At 72.7% G+C, this 18,328-nt stretch overlaps 3 protein-coding genes across 3 annotated transcripts in view; 2 read left to right on the top strand and 1 right to left on the bottom strand.

The window, feature by feature from the left end:
* Nucleotides 1-1,627: 1,627 nt before the first annotated feature.
* AURANDRAFT_63112 (hypothetical protein) lies at nucleotides 1,628-2,359 on the top strand (the record flags this gene model as incomplete). The annotated part of the gene is made up of 1 exon (XM_009037589.1): nucleotides 1,628-2,359. One exon carries the CDS (start codon nucleotides 1,628-1,630, stop codon nucleotides 2,357-2,359), a length of 732 nt encoding a protein of 243 aa, XP_009035837.1.
* Nucleotides 2,360-4,088: 1,729 nt separating this feature from the next.
* Nucleotides 4,089-5,048, bottom strand: AURANDRAFT_24771 (sideroflexin 5-like protein; the record flags this gene model as incomplete). The annotated part of the gene is made up of 1 exon (XM_009037303.1): nucleotides 4,089-5,021. One exon carries the CDS (start codon nucleotides 5,019-5,021, stop codon nucleotides 4,089-4,091), a length of 933 nt encoding a protein of 310 aa, XP_009035551.1.
* A 1,362-nt stretch (nucleotides 5,049-6,410) lies between these two features.
* Nucleotides 6,411-18,328, top strand: part of AURANDRAFT_71325 (hypothetical protein) — a gene marked incomplete at both ends in the record, with an annotated part of 13,062 nt that continues 1,144 nt past the window's right edge. The window contains 6 exons of the mRNA XM_009037590.1: nucleotides 6,411-7,997; nucleotides 8,969-10,381; nucleotides 10,593-12,694; nucleotides 12,931-13,747; nucleotides 13,948-15,340; nucleotides 15,469-18,305. Coding sequence (XP_009035838.1) covers nucleotides 6,411-7,997; nucleotides 8,969-10,381; nucleotides 10,593-12,694; nucleotides 12,931-13,747; nucleotides 13,948-15,340; nucleotides 15,469-18,305 — 10,149 coding nt within the window. The remainder of the gene's footprint in view (nucleotides 7,998-8,968; nucleotides 10,382-10,592; nucleotides 12,695-12,930; nucleotides 13,748-13,947; nucleotides 15,341-15,468; nucleotides 18,306-18,328) is intronic.

The following is an 18,328-nucleotide window of genomic DNA, read 5'->3' as shown; positions in this document are numbered from 1 at the left end:
GAGGCTCAGGCGCGGCAGCGACCGCACCATGGCGCTGCTCCGCCCGCGGCCCACGCTGCAAAAGGGCAGCACGTGCCGCGGGCCGCCGCGCGTCGCGTTCTTCGGCAGCCGCTTCCGTTGCTGGCTATTGCCGTCCGCGACGGCTACCGCCAGCAAAAGCCACCACGCGCGCACTGACAGGGCTGCCATCGCGAAATAATTTGAGTCGATTTGAAGCGACGGTGAAGCCGCCACGGCGTTCTTAAAAAACACCTCTTCTAGTAGCCCCCGCCCCTCAGCAGTGCTCGCCCTGCTTGCCCTCGCGACGGTAAAAAATACGCCCGGTTTACCCCCGCCCCTTCTTGCCCTTCTTGCCCTTCTTCTTGGGCTCCGGCGGCGCGGCGTCGGCGCCGGGCTCGCCGGGCGCCGCGCGGAGCGCGAGGCGCCGGAGCTCCGGCGCGACCTTCGCCGGCGCGTCGGCCCACTCGTGTCGGAGCACGGCGTCGAGGGCTTCCTCGCCGCCGAGGAGGCCGATGAGCTCCTTGGGCCGGTCCACGGACCAGCCGCAGCCCTCCATGAGGACCTCGACGACGAAGACGTAGCGGTGGACGAGCTTGAGCGCGCGGTCGCGCCACGCGGCCGCGCCCTCGCCGCCGGCGAGGGACCGCACGTAGCAGAGCTCGCCGGCGTAGGCGAGGCCCAGGAGGTGCGTCGTGCCGTAGACGCCGAAGTCGACGGCGCTCCGCGCGCGCGCCTTCGGCACGGACCCGGCGAACGCGTCGCCGCCGCGCGCGTCGAGCATGGCGCAGAGCGCCGCGACGCCGGCCTCGAGCTCCGGCGCGAGGTCCCGCGCGAGCGCGGCCAACGCCTCGGGCGCCGGCGACGCGTCCTTGGGGCCGAGGCCGCACCTTACCGTCGCGACGTAGTACCGTAAAGCGCCGCGGCGCCAGTTGAGGCTCTCCCAGAGGTCCACCGTGAGCGCGCCGGACTCGGGCGCCGGCGCCTCGCCGACGACCTCGTCGAAGGTCGCCGAGCCGTCCGCGAGCGCGGCCTCCAGCAGCTTCTTCGCCTCGCGCTCGTCGACGGCGCCGCCGCCGGCGGCCGCGGGCTCGCCGCCGCGCGGGCCGGGCCCCGGCGCCGTGGGGACGCCGAGGGCGGGCACGAGGTGGCGCCCGGCCCAGGCCGCGGCGGCGTCGTAGCAGGCCGCGAGGTCCCGCGCGACCGCGCCGTCGCCAGGCCCCGCGAACCGCGATCGCGACGCGCGCTTCTCGAGCGGGTACGTCGTCTCGAGCATGCCCCGCACCCACTCGCGCGCCATCGTGCGCAGGTCCTCGCGCTTCGTCGCCGGGAATTTCAACGCGATGACGCCGTGCAGCATCTTGCCGCGCTTCATGCGCTTCAGGCCGTCGTCGTCGAGGCCCTCGAGGGCGAAGCCGTCGCAGGACGACAGCACGGCCGCGAAGGCGTCGATGGCGCGCCTCTCCGCGGCGCGCTCGTCGTCCGCCACGGTCAAGGCGTCGTCGTCGTCCACCGCGGGCGCGGCGGCCTCCGATGCGGCTGCCATCTCGGCCATGCTTTCGCCTCAGCGATTTTTTTTTTTGGGGAAACTCCTCTTCAAGAACGCGACTAAGCAGCCCCTCCAGGTCACATGGCCGCGCGGCGGACGGAGCTGAACCCGCGGCTGTCGACCGAGACCCCGCTGCTCGAGGATGCGCGGAGCGCGTTCACGGACAACTCGGCGACCGACGAGCGCGAGGACGAGCTGTGCTCCTTCTCCTGCGGCGCTCTCTGCCGCTGCTTCGGCCTGTGCTGGGTCGCCGACGCGGAGAAGCACGACGCCATGGAGGCGAACAAGATGATCGGCCGGCTCGGCGTCTGGCTCGCGGCGAACACGTTCCTCTTCGCGTGCCAGCGCGTCGCGGTCGCGTGCGGCCTGCCCTACGACGGGCACAAGGGCTGGAAGAACGCGCGCTGGAGCCTCACGGCGCTGAACCACCTGTGCCTGTACGCGTCGGGCGCGGCGGTCTTCGCCCACGCGTTGACGCCCCGGCGCGCGGGGCGGCTCTTCGGGAAGCCGGCGAACTGCGCGGCGTTCCTCGGCGTCGCGCTCGGCGTCGGCGTGCTGTTCTCCATCGTGTCCGACATCTCGTCGCTGCGCACGTCGATCTCGGAAGACGGGTCCTACGACGCGTCCTTCGTGGCGCTGCTCGTCATCCTCGGCGCCATCGTGCTCGCGGCGTTCGCGTTCCAGATCTGGCTCGCGCGCCGGCACGGCGGCGTCGTCCCCTACCTCGCGCCGCGGATCGCGCTCGTCGTCCTCTACGTGGCCTACTCCTGGGTCCTCGTCAGCGTCGAGCGACAGGAGTGTTTTTTCGCGTGAATTTCGCCTGAAGATGTGAAGAAATCCGACCCCGTCGCACTTGGTAGGTCCTCGTCGCGAACGGCGACAGCTGGGAGTTCCACCACTACTGGCTCGCGTGGATCGCCAGTCTTTTTTGCCCCTTCGACCACCCGGCGTCCGTCTTCTGCCTCGCCGCGACGACGGGCATCTTCTGCCAGGGCGTCGCGGCCTACGGGGCGGCGGAGATCTTCACGAAGGGGTCCTCCTAACGCGCCCGTTACATGCCCGACGGCGTCAGGAAGACGCCCTTGCGCCGCGAGTTGACGAGCTTGAGGCGCTCGCGCTCCGCGGCGGCGTGCGCCTCGATGTCCGCGTCGCGCTCGGCCTCCGCGCGGCGCTCCGTGCGCGAGAGCGCGTGGAGGCGCAGGGGCCGCGCGCGGAGCGACGTCATGGCCGCCTCGCGCGCGCGGAGCAGGTCCGTCGACGCCGGCGACGACCGGAGGCCGAGCACGAACGCGCCGACGGCGGCCTCGAAGTTGCCGAGCTCGAACTCGGCGACGCCGCGGCGGTAGTGGGCGACGGCGGACGTCGGCGCGAGCTCGCAGGCCCGCGACGCGTCGGCCCGCGCGCGCTCGTGCTCGCCCGCGGCGCTGAGCAGCGTCGCGCGGCGCACGAGCGTCTCGGGCCGCTCCGCGCCGACGATGCGCTCGCGCTCGGCCATGTCCGTGTAGCGCGCGAGGAGCCGCCGCAGGTCGTCGCCGCCGAGGGACCGCATGCTCTCGCGGCTCAGCGACTCGGGGCCCCGCAGCCGCTCGCCCGCCGTCTGCGTCCGCGCCGCGCCGCCGGCCGCCGCCTCCGTGAGCACGGGCAGCTCGCTCCGCGGGCTCGTCACCTCGCGCTCCGGCCCCAGGGGCGTGCGCGTCGCGAGCCAGTAGCGCGGCCGCCAGCGCGGGCTGTAGTTGCAGCACTGCGTCTTCTGCGTGCCCCGGTCGCGCCAGCAGTTGCAGACGCCCATGCAGGGCAGCGCGATCTTGTTGTCCGTCAGGTCGTCCGTGTAGTTCTCCGACAGGTAGATCTTGATGCCCTCGCCCGACATGGCGGTGGGTGCGCGGGCGGCGGCGGGCCCGCGCGCGCGCGCCGCGGGGCTGCCCCGAGATGCCCCAGGCGGCGTCTAGCGCGCTCGATGCGTGGGGGAAAGGAGCCGATGGTGCCTCTTGCTCTGCGAAACGCAATGCTTCGTTAGTTTTTGGAGGCAGCCCACACACTGGGCTAGTACCGAGGCAGCGCCACACACCGGGCTGCTACACATGGCGCTGACGGCAGAGGCGCTGCGGGCGCTGGGCGAGGAGACGGGCGCCATTATCGAGAAGGAGCTCGACGACTGGGAGACGGCGTCGTCGTCCGCCTACGAGATTCTAAACACAGTAAAAAAAGGAGACTGCACCGAACTAAAATCCTTCGCCGCGCCGCCGCAGCTCGTCAAGGACGTGCTACGGGCGGTGCTCATCGTCTTCCGCGAGCGCGACGCGGACTCGTGGCGCGCCGCGAAGAAGATGCTCGGGCACCAGCATTTCCTCCGGATGCTCAAGGAGTTCGATCCGTCCACCATCGACGCGACGATGGTGAGGACGCTGCGGCCGCTCGTCGGCGAGTTCTCCGACGACCGGACGCGCAAAATCTCCAAGGCCGTCGCCGGCATGGCGGCGTTCGTCCGCGCGGTCTACGAGTACGGCCGCGACCGCGTCGGATCGTAAAAACCCCGAGAGCATCACATCCCCTTGTTATACCGCAGAATCGTCCCGTCCGGGAAGTTCGATGCGATGTGGGGCTCGAGGTCCGCGGCGGGCACGGCGACGACGGGCGGGTAGAGCGCGAGGGACCCCGGGACGCAGAGCGCGAAGCAGGCCACGGTCGTCGCGAGCTGTGTCGGCAGCGCGAGCCAGGGCCGCCGCGCCACGGCGCGGCCGAGCGGCGTGCCCCGCTCGAGCGCGAGGTACGCGAGCGGCGTGAGGATGAAGTTGCCCGCGGGCAGCGCGAGCCGCGTCACGCACGTGTCGAAGACGGCGCTCCGGGCCGCGACGTGGGACACGCCGACGACGGTCCCCCGGTCGTCGAAGACCTCGACGCCGTCCTCGAGCTCCTGGAACCGCATGACGACGGTGTTGACCATGTTCGCGCCCGCGGCCGCGGGGTACGGCGCGAAGATGCCCAGGCCCGCCAGCGCGGGGAAGCGCACGACGACGCGCTTCCACGCCAGGAAGACGCCGATGGCGCTGCCGATGGCCGCGCAGTACGCGGTCCCCAGGCGCCAGAGCGGCGCGGGCTTGCCCGGCGGCCGGTTAAAGTACGAGACGCTCGCGAGGTGGCTCTGGTTCAGCCAGTGGCCCGCGGCGAAGAGGGGCAGCGACGTCGGCGCGTACTTGGCCGTGAGGATCAGCGCCGACACGGGCACGGACCCGAAGCACGCCCAGCCGCCGACGCGGCACGGCTCGGGGATCGGCGCGCCGTCGGCCGTCGTCTTCGCGTGCAGCGCGCGCGCCGCGCGCCAGAGGTCGGCGTCGCCGTGCTTCGGCGCGCCCTCGCGCAGCGTCGCGCGCGCGTCGTCGAGGTCCGCCGCGCCGAAGAAGAGGTGGTCGGGGGACGTGATGTCGAGGAAAAAGAGGAGGCGCCCGCCGAAGGACGCCATGTCGTAGCGCTCCATGTAGTGCGCGCCGGGCGCGTAGGCCGGGTCCGGCCCGCGCAGCGACGCGAAGCGAGCCGCGAGGGTGTCGGCCCACGACGAAACCATGGCCTCTTTTGGAGATGCCATTCGCCTCGCCCAATTCAATTTTGTGGTAATTGAAGGTAAACATAGACTCCGACAGCTGAAAAAAACCTGTCACAAACGAAGCGAAGCGGACGTCGAATAAGAAGAAAGCGCAGTCGTCAAAGAAGGGTTGAGGAAAAAGGGCGGTTTAAGCGCGCCCCCGGACGCGCCGCGCGATGGGCAGCTGGTTTGAGCGGACGATCCCGGGGCGCGGCGCGGCGGCCGCGCGCCGGCGGTGGCGCCTAGGAGATGGCGCAGCCCGTCTCGCTGCAGGAGCCGTTGGGCCCCGCGCAGAGGGGGAGGGGGTCGACGCCCTTGTCCTTTTCGGCGTCGATCTGCTCGAGGAAGTTGATGACGTCTTCTTTGCCCGCGCGGCGCGCGACCTCGAGGGGCGTGCGGCCGCTGCCGTCCACGGCGCGCGAGTCGAGTTCGACCTCGACGACGAGGTAGGTCACGACGTCCAGGTGGCCCCGGTAGCAGGCCATGTGGAAGGGCGAGATGCCGTTCTTGCCCGTGTTCGTCTCCGCGCCGTTGCGGACCAGGAACTTGACGACGTCGAGGTTCCCCTCCTGGCAGGCGAAGAAGAAGGGCGTCGAGCCCTTCTTGTTCACGGGCGCGATGTTGACGCCGTGCTGGAGCAGCGCCTCCGCGATGTCGAGCCGTCGATGCTGCGCGGCGATCGCGAACGGCGTGTTGCCGTTCGCGTTCGGCCGCTCCAGGTTCACCATCTGCGAGCAGAGGAAGCGCACGATGTCCATGTTCCCCCGGTAGCAGGCGATGAAGATCGGCGTCGCGCCGTCGTGGATCGGGATCTCCATGTCCGCGCCGAGCGACGCCAGGTACTTGACGACCTGCGGCGCCGCGGAAAATATTTGTGGAAAAAGAAAAACGGGCGGACGCGGGCGGGGGACATCGAGATGCGAGTTCTGCACGGCGGCGGCGAACGCCGTCCCGCCGTGGATGACGCGATTCAGGTCCAGGTTCGGCGTCTCCTTGACGATGCGCTGCACCTCCTCCAAATTACCATCGAAACATGCCGTGTAGAACTTGAGCGCCTGCTCGTCGTTCGACGAACTCGCAACCATGTCCGCGGCGCGGGCGACCGGCCCCGCAGCCACGGGCGGTGTCCAACAACCGAGCAAGCGTGGCCAGGCGCCGCGATTGCCAACCAGTTTTTGCTGGGAGCGGGCTGATATGTTTTCCAGTGCTTCGCATCATTGCCACAAATCGCTGAACTGAGCTGCGAGCGGATTGGCTGGGGCATCAGTGCGGCATCGCACAACAATGCTACGCGCAGTCGCCGTCGCAGCAGCCGCAGTAGCGCTCTTGGCACCGCTCCTCCTCGAGCCGGATGTCTCGAGCCACCGGCCTCCGGCCGACTTCGCCTGCGGCACGAGCACGCTCGCCCAGCGGTCCCTCGCGGCGGAGCGAGCCATCGAAGCCCTGGGCTGGCGCGCCGACGAGGGCCGCCTGCAGTTCGCGCAGCGCGGCGCCATCAGCTCGGGCCAGCACGCGACGAACTACGGCGCGCTGCAGCACTTCCGGCGCAACGTGCCCGCGTGGTTCGGGCGCCTGCCGCGCGTCGGCGCGCGTTTATTGCGGGGCCTCTTCGTCATGGGCCGCGGCGACGTCGTCTTCCTGCTGGGCTGCACGCCGCCGGGCGGCGGCGTGAGCTACGCGTCCGTCGCGCCCTACGTCTGGGTCCAGCCGTCGACGCGGTCCGCGCCGGGCGCGCAACTCGGGCCGTCGCTCAACCACCTCGAGCTCGAAAAACAGAACGAAATCAAACCCTGGAACGCGACGTTCCTCTACGTGGCGTCGCCGGACGCGGCGGCGGCGGCGCGCGTCGCCGCGGCGGTGACGGACGCCGCGGGCGCGCTCGGCTTCGAGATCCAGGTGCGAGCGACCGCCGCATTGCCGGCGGACGCGGTCGCGTGGCGCGCGCCCGGCGCGGCGCTCCGCGGCCTCCTCTCCGCGGACTGGCTCCGCGTGCTCTTCCGCGTGTCGACGGCGAGCGACGACGCGGGAGGCGACGCCTTGTCGACGTACCTGGCCGCGCACCAGCGCGCGTTCCTGGTCGCTTCGCCCGACGACGTCGCCGCGTCGTCGCCCTTCGACGCCGTCGCCGACGCGCAGCCGCCGACGCACCGGTCGCCGCCGCCGGGCTACCCGCTGCTGGAGACCGCCGTGGCCTCCGCCGCGGACGCCGTCGCGCGCTTCTTCGAGGCCCGCAACGCGACGGTGCTCGCGCGGTGGGCGGGGACGCGCTACGAGTACAGCAACCGGCGCTGCGCGACGGAGGCGGCGACCTACCGCCCCTACGCGGCCTTCGCGCCGCCGGACGTGCCCCTGCTGCCGAGCGCTTGCGCGATGACGAGCTCCGACAGCACGATCACGGCCATGGTCCCGCCCGGCGGCGTCGGCGACGGTTTGGACCCGGACGCGGGCCGCCGCCGGCGCGCCTGGGCGCCCTTCGTCGGCGCGCCGGGCCGCCTCTTCGTCGCCGTGGCCCTCGACGTCGTGCCCGTCGGCGCCGCGACGCTCCACAGCCTCATGTTCTCGCAGATCCCGCCCGGGAAGCCGTCGAAGGACTACTACGAGAACAAGGCCACGACGGTCTGGTGGCGCGCGCCGGGCCTGCCCCAGCCCCACGTCGGCGCGCCGGTGCAGAACACGGTGGCCATCGCCACGGTCGCGACGCACGGCTGCCCGGCGGGCCTCGAGGACGCGACGGGCCGGCCCTGGCCCTGCGCGGCGCCCGACGCGCCCGTCGACGGCGCCTACGCGGTCCTCACGGAGCGCGCCTACCTCGACCCGGCGACGGCGCTCGCGCCCGCGGCGACGAGCTTCCCGCCCTTCGTCATCCTCGCGGTCCAGCTCTAACACGTTTCTTCTCGGCGGAATTTAGGTCGCTCGCCGCGCGTCCGCGAGGAGCCACTCCTCGGCGTCGTCGCTGGAGCCGAAGACGCGGATGTTGCGGAAGCGCGCGACGCGGACGACGAGGCGGACGTAGTGGAGCGAGAAGCCGCTCGCGACGACAGCGACCTTGTCGAGCGCGGCGCCGTGCTCGTTCGCGAAGCGGAGGCACCGGCGGAGGCCGCCGCGCGAACACGACTTGGCGTGCGTCATGTCGACGAAGGTCGTCACGGACTGGTTCCGCGCGCCCGACCGCACGAAGGCCGCGCTCAGCTCGTCGATGGCGCGCGTCGCGACGTCGCGGCTCCCGACGCCCTCGAGGCGGATGACGAGCTGCGGCGCGCGCTCCGCGTGCGCGAAGCGGATCGCGCAGGCGCCGCGCCGGTCCGACCACTCGTCGTCGATGAAGCTCGGCCGCAGGGGCTTCGGCCGCAGGGCGGCGAGCCAGTCGGGCGGCTGCGTCGCGTCGAACCGGTCGCGCAGGGCGCCGAACGGCTGCCGGAGGCGCTCCATGGCGCCGGCGACGCCAAAGGCGAGGAGCAGCGGTGCGAACCGCATGGTCGCGGATGTGCTGGGATGTGCTGCGTGGCTAGGTCGACCGCGGACGCGCTGGACGCGCTGCCGAGCTCGCTCGACCGCGGACGCGTTGGCTGCGCTGGTTTGACGTCTAGATCGGCGGACAGCTCATCGACAGCTTCTTCAAAGCCTATCGTCAACACGATGTTAATGTCCGCGCTTCGGGCCGGTGTTTACCTCAACATCTCGAGGGCGTTGTCGATCGGCTGTGAAGGTGCGGCGCCTCGCGCCGGCCCGGGGCGCGGCGCAGCGCGACCGTCGCGCGTCGCGGCGCGGCGCGGACCGCGGTGCGACGCCGCCCCTCGCATCCGGGCAGCCCCAGACGCAAAAACACCATGGCGCCCCTCCAGCTCGCGCACGAGACGCTGCTGCGGCGGCACCAGCTGCGCGGCAGCGTGCTGCCCATCCTGACCATGGCCTACAACGCGTCGCGGCAGCACCTGCTGACGGCCGACGAGCAGGCGCTGCGGCTCTTCAGCACGCGCAAGGAGCTGAGCGTGCTCTGGCTCGACCCCGAGAGCCCGTCGCCGATGATCCTGCTGCACCACGCGATCCACGACGTCTACATCGTCGTCTACGACGACCAGCCCGCGGACCACCCGGACGCCTGCGCCGTGCAGATTTTGCACGCGTCCCTCGCGCCGCTCTTGCGCTGGCGGCCCCACGACGGCGCGGTCGCGGCCGCGGTGCTCCACCCGTCTTCGGGAGTCCTGGTGACGTCCGGCTCCGAGGGCCAGCTGCGGCTCTGGCAGCTGTCGGCGGCGCCGAGCTCGCCGGGCGGCGGGAGCCGCCGCGGCGAGGCGGAGCCGCCGAAGGACGACCTCGCGCTCATCGTGTCGCCCGTCGCGTCGCTCAACGAGCACCAGCCGCGCGGCGCGATCTCGACGCTGCACGTGTCGTCCGGCGACGGCGGCCTCCTGATCGGCGCCATCGACGGCACGGTCTGGGTCTGGCGCCTCTTCCCGTCGCCCTCGGACTCGACGGCGCTGACCGTCGCCTCGCGGCCGGGCTCGCCGGAGATTTCGCCGCCGCCGGGCGGCGTCGCGCCGCGGCTCGTGCTCTGCTGGGAGGCGACGCCGCCCGCGGACGACGGCGACGACGACGACGAGGCGCCGAGCATCACGTGCCTCCAGACGCTGGACGCGGGGCGCATCGCCGTGGGCTTCGACGACGGCGTCGTCGCGATCTGGGGCATCCAGCTCTTCGACGGTTTCGGGTCCGCGGCCGCGGGGTCCGCGCCCGAGCTGTGCTGCACGATCGACGCGCACGTGCTCGAGCCCGAGTCCGACGACGACGACTCGAGCAGCGACGAGGAGAGCAGCGACGAGGAGAGCGAGTTGGAGGAGGACGACGACGACGACGACAAGCAGAAGGACAAGGAGGACAGGTCGCAGTCGGCCGCGGGCTCCGGCGACGACGACGACGACGACGACGACGGCGTGAGCCTCCCGGACGAGTCGGGCGGCGTCTTCGAGATCCGCGCCGTGCGATCCTTGGGCGACGACGGCGGCCCCATGGAGCTCTTCACCTGCGGCGGGTCCGCGCGGCGCGTGCGCCACTGGCTCGTCGGCGGCGACGACGACGACGACGACGACGACGAGGCCGAGGCCGAGGAGCGGTCGCAGGCGTCCGGCGACGCGGGGTCGCGGGGGGACGTCGCGAGCGCCGGGAGCCGGAGCGACCGGCTCAAGGTCCGCGAGCTCAGCGCGCACGGCGTCGCCGAGGAGTTCGAGCCCGCCGAGGGCGACGCGTACACGTCGTGGGTCCAGGCCTGTGCCGAAACCAAATCTTCAACCCGACTTCAATGTGAGCGTATTCGAATGTTTTGACACAAGCTCTTCGGCTGGGCTTCGAGAACTCGACGAGAGCGATCGATCCGTCCAAAAATCAGCCGAATCGACTTTGATTTGACCGAGCTAGAGAATTCTCAAGTTTGGTCAGGACCACCCAAACCAGTGGTTGGTTTCGGCACAGGTCCAGGCGACGATCAAGGCCACGCCCATGCGCCTCGAGCTCCTCGAGCTCGGCATGGGCGCCGAGTCCATCGCGCGGCGGCTCCTCCTCGCCGCGACGTCCGGCGGCCTCGTGACGCTCTACGAGATCCTGGCCCCGGAGTGGCGCGTCGCGACGTGCGCGGACCGCCTGCTCCAGCTGCGGCGCGGCGCGCTCGTGGACTGGGAGGAGAAGGCCGGCGAGGCGGCGGCGCTCGGTGACCCGAGCGAGCACTGCGTGCTCGCCCTGACGGACGGGGGCCACGTCGAGGCGCTCGCGGTATCCGGCGCGGGCGTCTTCCACCGGAGCCCGCCCCCCGAACCCCCCTTGCCCGTCGCGACCGTCGCCGCGTCGACCCTCAAGTCGGGCGACCGGCGGCCGCCGGCGAAGCGCATCGCGCGGGGGCGCGCGCCGCTCGTGGGCCTCGGGCGCCACGCGACGGCGACGGAGCGCGTCGCGCTCGGGTGGATGCCCGCGTCCGCGTCGGTGGTCGTCGGCCGGTCCGACGGCGTCCTGGAGGTCGTCGCGCCCGACTGGAAGGCCGCGCTGCTGGAGCTGGGCTGCCGCGCGGCGGACGCGGCGCGCGCGAAGCGGCGCGCGGCGACGCCCGCGCTCGGCGGGTCCACGGTCGTCGCGCTCGGCCCGCCGCGGCGCGGCGTCGGCGCCGCGGACGGGCCCCCGGGCGCGGCCCCGGGCGGCGGCGGCGCGCCCGTGACGTGCCTCTGCGCGCTGCCGCGGCCCGAGACCCTCGTCTGCGTCGGCGACGCCGAGGGCGGCCTGAGGTTGTGGACGCTGCGGCCGCCGCACCGGGGGGGCGCCAAGTGCCTGTGGTCGACGGACGCGCACACGGGCGCCGTCGTCGCGCTCGCGGCCGGCGCGTTGTCGGCCGTCGCGGCGCACCCGGCGGAGAAGACGGCGCTGAAGCCGCTGGGGCGGCGCCTCGGCGCGCTGGTCGCGTCGGCGGCGGCCGACGGCGTCGTGAAGCTGTGGCGCCTCGTCCACGGCGGGCGGGGGCTGGTCACCGTGGGCTACTTCATCGTCGGCGGCGCCGTGACGGCGCTCGCCGTCGCGACGCCGCCGCCGGGCGACGTCGTGGACGAGCACCGCGGCGGCGCGGCCCTCGTCGTCGCGGGCTTCTCGAGCGGCTTGCTGGAGGCGTGGCCGCTCGACGCGCGCGACGCGGCCGGCGAGGCGGAGCCGAGCCGCGAGGTCGAGCGGTCCGTGCACCGCAGCGGCCACCTCCACGAGGTCACGGCGCTGGACGCCTTCCCGGGCCAGGGCGTGCTGCTGAGCGCGTCGCTCGACCGGTCCGTCGCGCTCTGGCGCGCGCGGCCCGCGGACGACGCGGGCCTCGAGCTGCTGAAGTGCGTCGCGCTGGGCCACCCGATCTACAGCGCCGTGCTCGTGCGCCGGCGCGGCGCCCTGGACGCCATCGTCGCCGACGGCGCGCACGTGTCGCGCGTGTCGCTCCGCGGCGACGCGGCCGCAGTCGAGGGCCCGTCGCTGCTCAACGAGCGGAGCCACCGCGTGTCGCGCGTGTCTTTGGCCCAGTCGTCGACGATCAGCGGCACGGCGGCGTCGACGCCCCAGCTCGCGGCCGACCCGCGGCCGCCGGCGGCCGGCGTCGCGGGCGTCGCGGGCTCCGCGGGCTCGGCCGCGTCCGTCGACGACCACTCCGCGTCGCTGTCCTTCGCGACCGTGTCCCTCCAGGCGCCGTCGGCGGCCCAGGCCTTCGCGTCCGCGGCGGCGCTGGGCGACCTCGTGTCGTCGGGCGCGCTGCCGCGCCAGTCGGAGATCGCGCGGAGCTCGTTCCTGGGCGGGAACCTGCGCGCGCGGACGCCGCAGCCGCCGCCGCCGCCGCGCGGTCGGACGCCGTCGGCGTCGTCCTGGCTCGCGTCGCCGGACCCCTACGCGTCCGGCGACCACAGCCGCGTCCAGTCGCCCTGGCGCACGGAGCGCGAGGTCGAGCGGTCGCGGCGCGAATCCGTCGTCACGCCCGGCTCCGCGCCGCCGCGCCGCGACTCGCTGAGCCAGGGCGTCTGGAATCTCGCCTTCGACCGCCAGCCGACGACGGCCGACGAGTCGTCGGCGACGGGCGGCTCGAGCCTCGCGACGGAGAAGCCCGGCCCGGGGCAGCACAAGAGAGCGACATTCCCAACTTCAAAGGCTCCTATCTCGGCCGTGTTCCACTCGCTTTGGCTGATTTTTGGACGAGCGATCATCTCTCGGCACGGTCTCGAAGCATTGATGCTTTTTCCGGAACGCGCGCGCGCGGAACACTCACGTTGAAGCGACGTTGAATCTCTCTTGTGCTGCCCAGGCCCGGCCCGGGCGAGTACCTCTTCGCGGAAGCGCCCGACACGATCCAGGACATCTCCGCGAAGCTCCTCGAGCAGACCGCGGCCTTCGCGCCGGCGCTGCCGGCGTCGCGCGAGCGCCGCGAGAACCTGCCGGCCATGGGCTCGCGGCCGGCGACGGCCGACGAGGACGTCGCGGCCGCGGCCGGAAGCAAGGCCGACGCGTCCGACGACGCGCAGCTGGCCGCGGAGGCCCTCATCACCCAGAGCGGGCCCGCGCCGCCCGCGCCGGAGCTCGAGGCGCTCCCCACGTCGACGCAGCTCGCGGCCTACCCGGACCTCGTCGTCGCGTTCAAGCAGCGCGACCTCGGCAAGGGCTTCCTGCCCGGCGCCGCGCTGCCCATGGTGCTCAAGAACTGGTGGAAGGGGCCCGACGGCCTCCCGATCACGGACGCGCACGTCCTCGAGGCGTGCCTGAAGACCACGATCTTCCGGGAGGCCGACGAGGAGGCCGCCGCGTCCATGGGCGACGAGGAGGACGACGACGACTTCGACGTCGTGTCCATCGACGAGCTCCGGAACCTGCGCGAGATCCGCCTCGAGCGGCGCAAGAACTACAAGCGCCGGGGCGCGAAGGTGACCTTCGACGAGCTCTGCCTCGTCGCGGAGAAGCTCTGCGGCGTCGTCGGCGCCGCGCCGCCGCGCGAGGGCGGCCTGAACGTGTCGCGGACGCTGAGCCGCGGCGGCGGCGGCTGGGTGCGGCGCGAGCCGAGCCGCGACGGCCCGGCCAAGGCCTACCGCCTCATGTCGCGGGAGCGGAAGCGCCTCGTCTACGGCGACGTCGGCGACAGGGCAGCAAAAGAGAGCGAAATTCCCAACTTCAAAGGCTCCTTTCTCGGCCGTTTTCCACTCGTTTCGGCTGATTTCTGGACGAGCGATCATCTCTCGGAACGGTCTCGAAGCGTGGATGCTTGTTCCGGAACGCGCGCGCGCGGAACACTCACGTTGAAGCGACGTTGAATCACCCTTTTGCTGCCCAGGTCGGCGAGCCCGCGCTCGTCCGGGTGGACCTCGCGGCGTCCGTCGCGCCGCTCGAGGGGCCCAACTGCGCGGAGGCGCGGCGCGCGCGCCTGCTGACGTCGCGGGACAACTACCGCATGGAGACGCCGCCGCCGATGGGCGACGCGCGGGCGCGGCTAGGCACGCCGCAGTCGCCGAACGGCCGGTCGTCGCGCGGGTCGCGCGACGACGCGTTCCCGGCCGCGCGGCGCATGCCGAGGCTCCCGCAGAACGTGCCCGAGCCCTTCGAGCACCTCTTCGTCGACCCCCTCATGCAGACGGCGCGCGACTGCCTCGCGACGGGCAACCCGAACCCGAGCGGCTCGGGCTTCGAGCAGGACGGCGACGCGCCCCAGCCGCCGGTCATGAACGGCCGCACGGCCGTGCGCGAGGCAAGACGAGTCTTCGAGGGCTACGCCGAGGAGCTCGCGTCGGCCGCGGCGACGAAGCGGCCCCCGCGGGGCCTGGCCGAGGCGACGTACCTGCTCTTCCGCCAGCGCTTCGGCCCGCGGCAGATCGCGGAGGCCCACATCGTCGCGCTGCTCGACGCTTTGTTCGCCCACGGCACGGAGGCGCCGGTCCTGGGCGCGTTGAGCCGCTTCATCGACGTCAAGCCCGCGCTCGTGGAGATGTTCGAGGACGGGCGCGCGTCGCTCGGCGACAACGACAGCCACCAGAGCGCGCCCCGGGCCGACTGGCGGGCCCTGCCCATCAACTCGGCGCGGACCTACGTCGACACGCTCGCCTGGCTCCGGGACCGGGGGTGCCTCTTCCGCGACGCGCCCATGGACGCGGGCGGCGGCCGGGGCCTCCGGTCGACGGTCGGCGCCGAGGGGTCGCTCTTCGGCGGCGGCGCCCACTTCCGCACGACGGCGACGGGCCGCGCCACCGTGAGCGGCGACGCGCTGCGGCACCTCTCCGTGTCGCGGCGCGCCGCGGCGTCGTGCGTGCGCCAGCTCGCGCCGTCGCCGAGCGTCGCGAGCACGGTCGTCGAGGCGCTGGCGAACGTGCCGGGCCTCGACGAGTCGCCCCTGGGCCACTGGGACGAGCACGTCGACGCCGAGGCCTTCGCGGAACTGCTGACGACGCGCGTCGTCGCCGCGGACGAGGTCACGCGCGCCGCGCAGGCGAAGCTCTTCGCTTTGGAGCGGCCCGACCGCGTGCTCTCGACCGCGGGCAGCGGCAAGGGCAAGCCGTCGAAGCGGGGCAGCCGCGGCGACAAGGACGCGGCCTGGCCCGAGAGCCTGAAGGAGCTGAAGCGGCTGCTGCTCCGCTTCGTGGCCGCGGACCCCGCGCGGTCGGGCGCGATCCAGGGCAGGACAGGAGAGCGACATTCCCAACTTCAAAGCCTCATATCTCGGCCGTTTTCCACTCGTTTCGGGTGATCTTTGGACGAGCGATCATCTCTTGGAACGGTCTCGAAGCGTGGATGCTTTTTCCGGAACGCGGGCGCGCGGAACACTCACGTTGAAGCGACGTTGAATCACCCTCGTGCTGCCCAGGCGCGATCTCCGGCGCGGCGTTCTGCCGCGCGATGCGCGTGGGCCTCAAGGCCAAGGGCGGCGACGACGGCGGCTGGGGGCCCTGGACGCCGCCGTCGGAGCTGCCCCGGGACGAGTCCCTCCTGGCGGAGAACGAGCGGGGGCTCCAGCATCTCCTCGTGTTCTACCGCGACATGTACGACCAGCAGGTGGCCTACATCGACTTCTGGGCCATGCTCTGGACCGAGGCGACGCTCCACCGGCGGCTGCCCCTCTTAGAGGAGCTCTACGCCATCGCCATCGACCAGCTCATCGGCATCGACGACGAGGTGGGCGCCGCGCTCCGCGCGTTCGTCATGCACGTCGACCGGAAGGAGCTGCCCAAGGTCGAGGAGAAGGACAAGCGCGAGGACGCGCCGGGGCCCGGGCGGCCCGTGCTCGAGCCCGTGGAGGTCAAGCCGAGCTTGTTGGCCCTCGCCTTCCCGGGCCAGCTCGACATGGGCGACCTCGACCGCGTGCCGGACCTGCACCCGGGCACGCTCACGATCGCGCGGCCGCCGGACGCGGCGCGCGACCGCGAGCGCGACGTCTTCGGGGACACGGAGGGCGCGAGCCGCGCGGCGACGGCCCACGACGAGCGCGAGGACCGGCCGGACCGGTCCATCAGCGAGGAGCGGCGCGCGTCGCTCCGCGAGAAGTCGACGTCGACGCGCGCGTCCGGCGTCGCGCTCGTCCAGGACGACGTGTCGAGCCACGTCGACGTCGCCCCGGAGCCGCCGGAGGCCTTCCGGCCCGCGGCGTCCTTCTCGCGGTCGCTCCAGTCGTCCGCGTCCCGCGACGACTTTAGGGACGAGTCCGTCGACGTCCACTCGACGATCCAGACGCTGCCCCGCAGCTTCACGGCCGCGGGCGCCCAGGCCGCGGCGCAGCTCATGCTCGACGGCCTCGCGCGGCACCACGCCGCCGAGGCCCTCACGCACGCGCGCGCCGCGGCGTCGCACGCGACGCTGGCGCTCACGTACGCGGACGCGGCGCTCCCAGCCAAAAAGGGCGGCACGATCCTCACGCGCCTCGCGGCGTCGGGCCCCGGCAAGCCGCCGCGGCCGCCCCAGGTGCGGGGCACCTTCGCCTACCAGGGCGACCCCTTCTTCGCGCCCCAGGTCACGAAGCAGACGCGCGCGACCAAGGCCGACGCGCGCGCCGCGGCCGCGCGCGCGCTCGCGCGCGGCGCGAGCCCGCTCCTCAAGACGTCGCTCGACGTGCTCCGCGTCCAGTCCATGACGGGCCAGTACGACTCCTTCGGCCGCGCGTTCAGCCCCGTGCGCTACCTGAGCCTCGACGAGGCCGAGCAGCTCCAGCGCGACATCGACGCGGCGCAGGACGAGGCCGACGCGAAGCGCCTCGCGAAGACCCACTCCAAGGCCGTCGCGCCCAAGGAGAAGCCGAAGAAGGTCGACAAGGCCGCGGAGCAGCGGCGCCTCCTCGAGGAGGAAGCCAAGCGGCGCCAGGAGGAGGCCATGCGGCGCCACGAGGAGGAGCTGGAACGGCGGCGCCAGGAAGAAGAGGCCCAGGCCAAGGCCGCGGAGGAAGCCAAGAAGCGCGCCGAGGAGAAGGCGGCCATGGACGAGGCCGCGGCGAAGAAGAAGGCCGAGGAGGAGGAGGCCGCGCGGCTCAAGGCCGAGCAGGAGCGGCGGCTCAAGGACCTCGAGGCCGCGAAGCAGGCCGAGGCGCGCGAGAAGGCCGAGGCGAAGCGGCGCCAGGCCGAGGAGGAGCGCGCCGCCGCCGACGCGGAGAAGAAGCGCCTCAAGGAGGTCGCGGCCGCGGAGAAGGAGGCCCGGAAGCAGGCGGAGCGCGAGGCGCGGAAGCGCCAGGAGGGCGAGCGCCAGGCCATGTACCAGGAGGAGCGGCTGGGCCACATGATGCGCGAGCAGCTCCGCGAGGAGCGCGCGGCGGCCGAGCGGAAGCGGCTCCAGGACATCAAGGACGCGGAGATCGCGCGCGAGGCCGAGGAGAACCGGTTGATGGAGGAGGCGGAGGAGGAGGGCGAGTTCCTGCGGGAGGAGGAGCGCGAGAAGGCCCGCGCGGCCCAGGAGGCGCTGGAGCGCGAGAAGCAGGAGCGCGAGCGCGAGGAGTTCGAGCGCGCGGAGCGCGAACGGGAATACGAGGAGTGCTACCAGATGCAGGCCGAGGAGGAGTACGAGCGCCAGCGCCTCGCCGTCGAGGCCGAGGAGGAGCGCAAGCGCAAGGCCAAGGAGGAGGCGCTGCGCGAGCGCCTCGACGCCGAGGGCCGCATGAAGGAGGAGAACGAGCGGTCCACGATGATCACGAACACGCTCAAGGTGCGGCCGACGAACGCGGGCCTGTTCCGCGTCGCCAAGCAGAAGCGCGCGTCGATCGCCTTCAAGGACAAGTTGTTGGGCAAGGTCGCCCAGCGGCGCGCGACCGTCGCCGCGGCGAAGCAGGCCGAGGAGGAGGCCGCGAAGCTCGAGGCCGAGGCCGCGGCGACCGCGAGGAAGATGGGCGACCTTAGTTCGATGATGAGCGCGACGTCGTCCGGTGCGGCGTCCCAGGAGCCGGCGCAGGCCGACGACGACGACGACGGCGACCGCCCCCTCTTCGGCTGCTCCATGGCCTTCTCCGCGGATTTGCGCTACGACCCCTTCGCGGAGGACCTGCGGTCCACGAAGCAGCCCGCGGCGCCCGTCGGGTCCGCCGTCGCGGCCATGCGCGCGAAGCAGGACGACGCGGGCGCCGGGGGCTTCGACGAGACGTCCCTCGAGGACGACCGGCTGCCCGAGGCCGTGCTCCGGTGCTTCCGCGAGGCCGCGGGCGGCGGGCCCCAGGCGTTCTACGACGCCGTGAGCGACTGTACACGCCCGAG

The sequence above is a fragment of the Aureococcus anophagefferens genome (assembly GCF_000186865.1).
Source record: "Aureococcus anophagefferens unplaced genomic scaffold AURANscaffold_6, whole genome shotgun sequence".
Taxonomy (NCBI): domain Eukaryota; class Pelagophyceae; order Pelagomonadales; family Pelagomonadaceae; genus Aureococcus; species Aureococcus anophagefferens.
The sequence above is the reverse complement of the archived record's forward strand: the minus strand, read 5'-3'. Positions and strand labels throughout refer to the sequence as shown.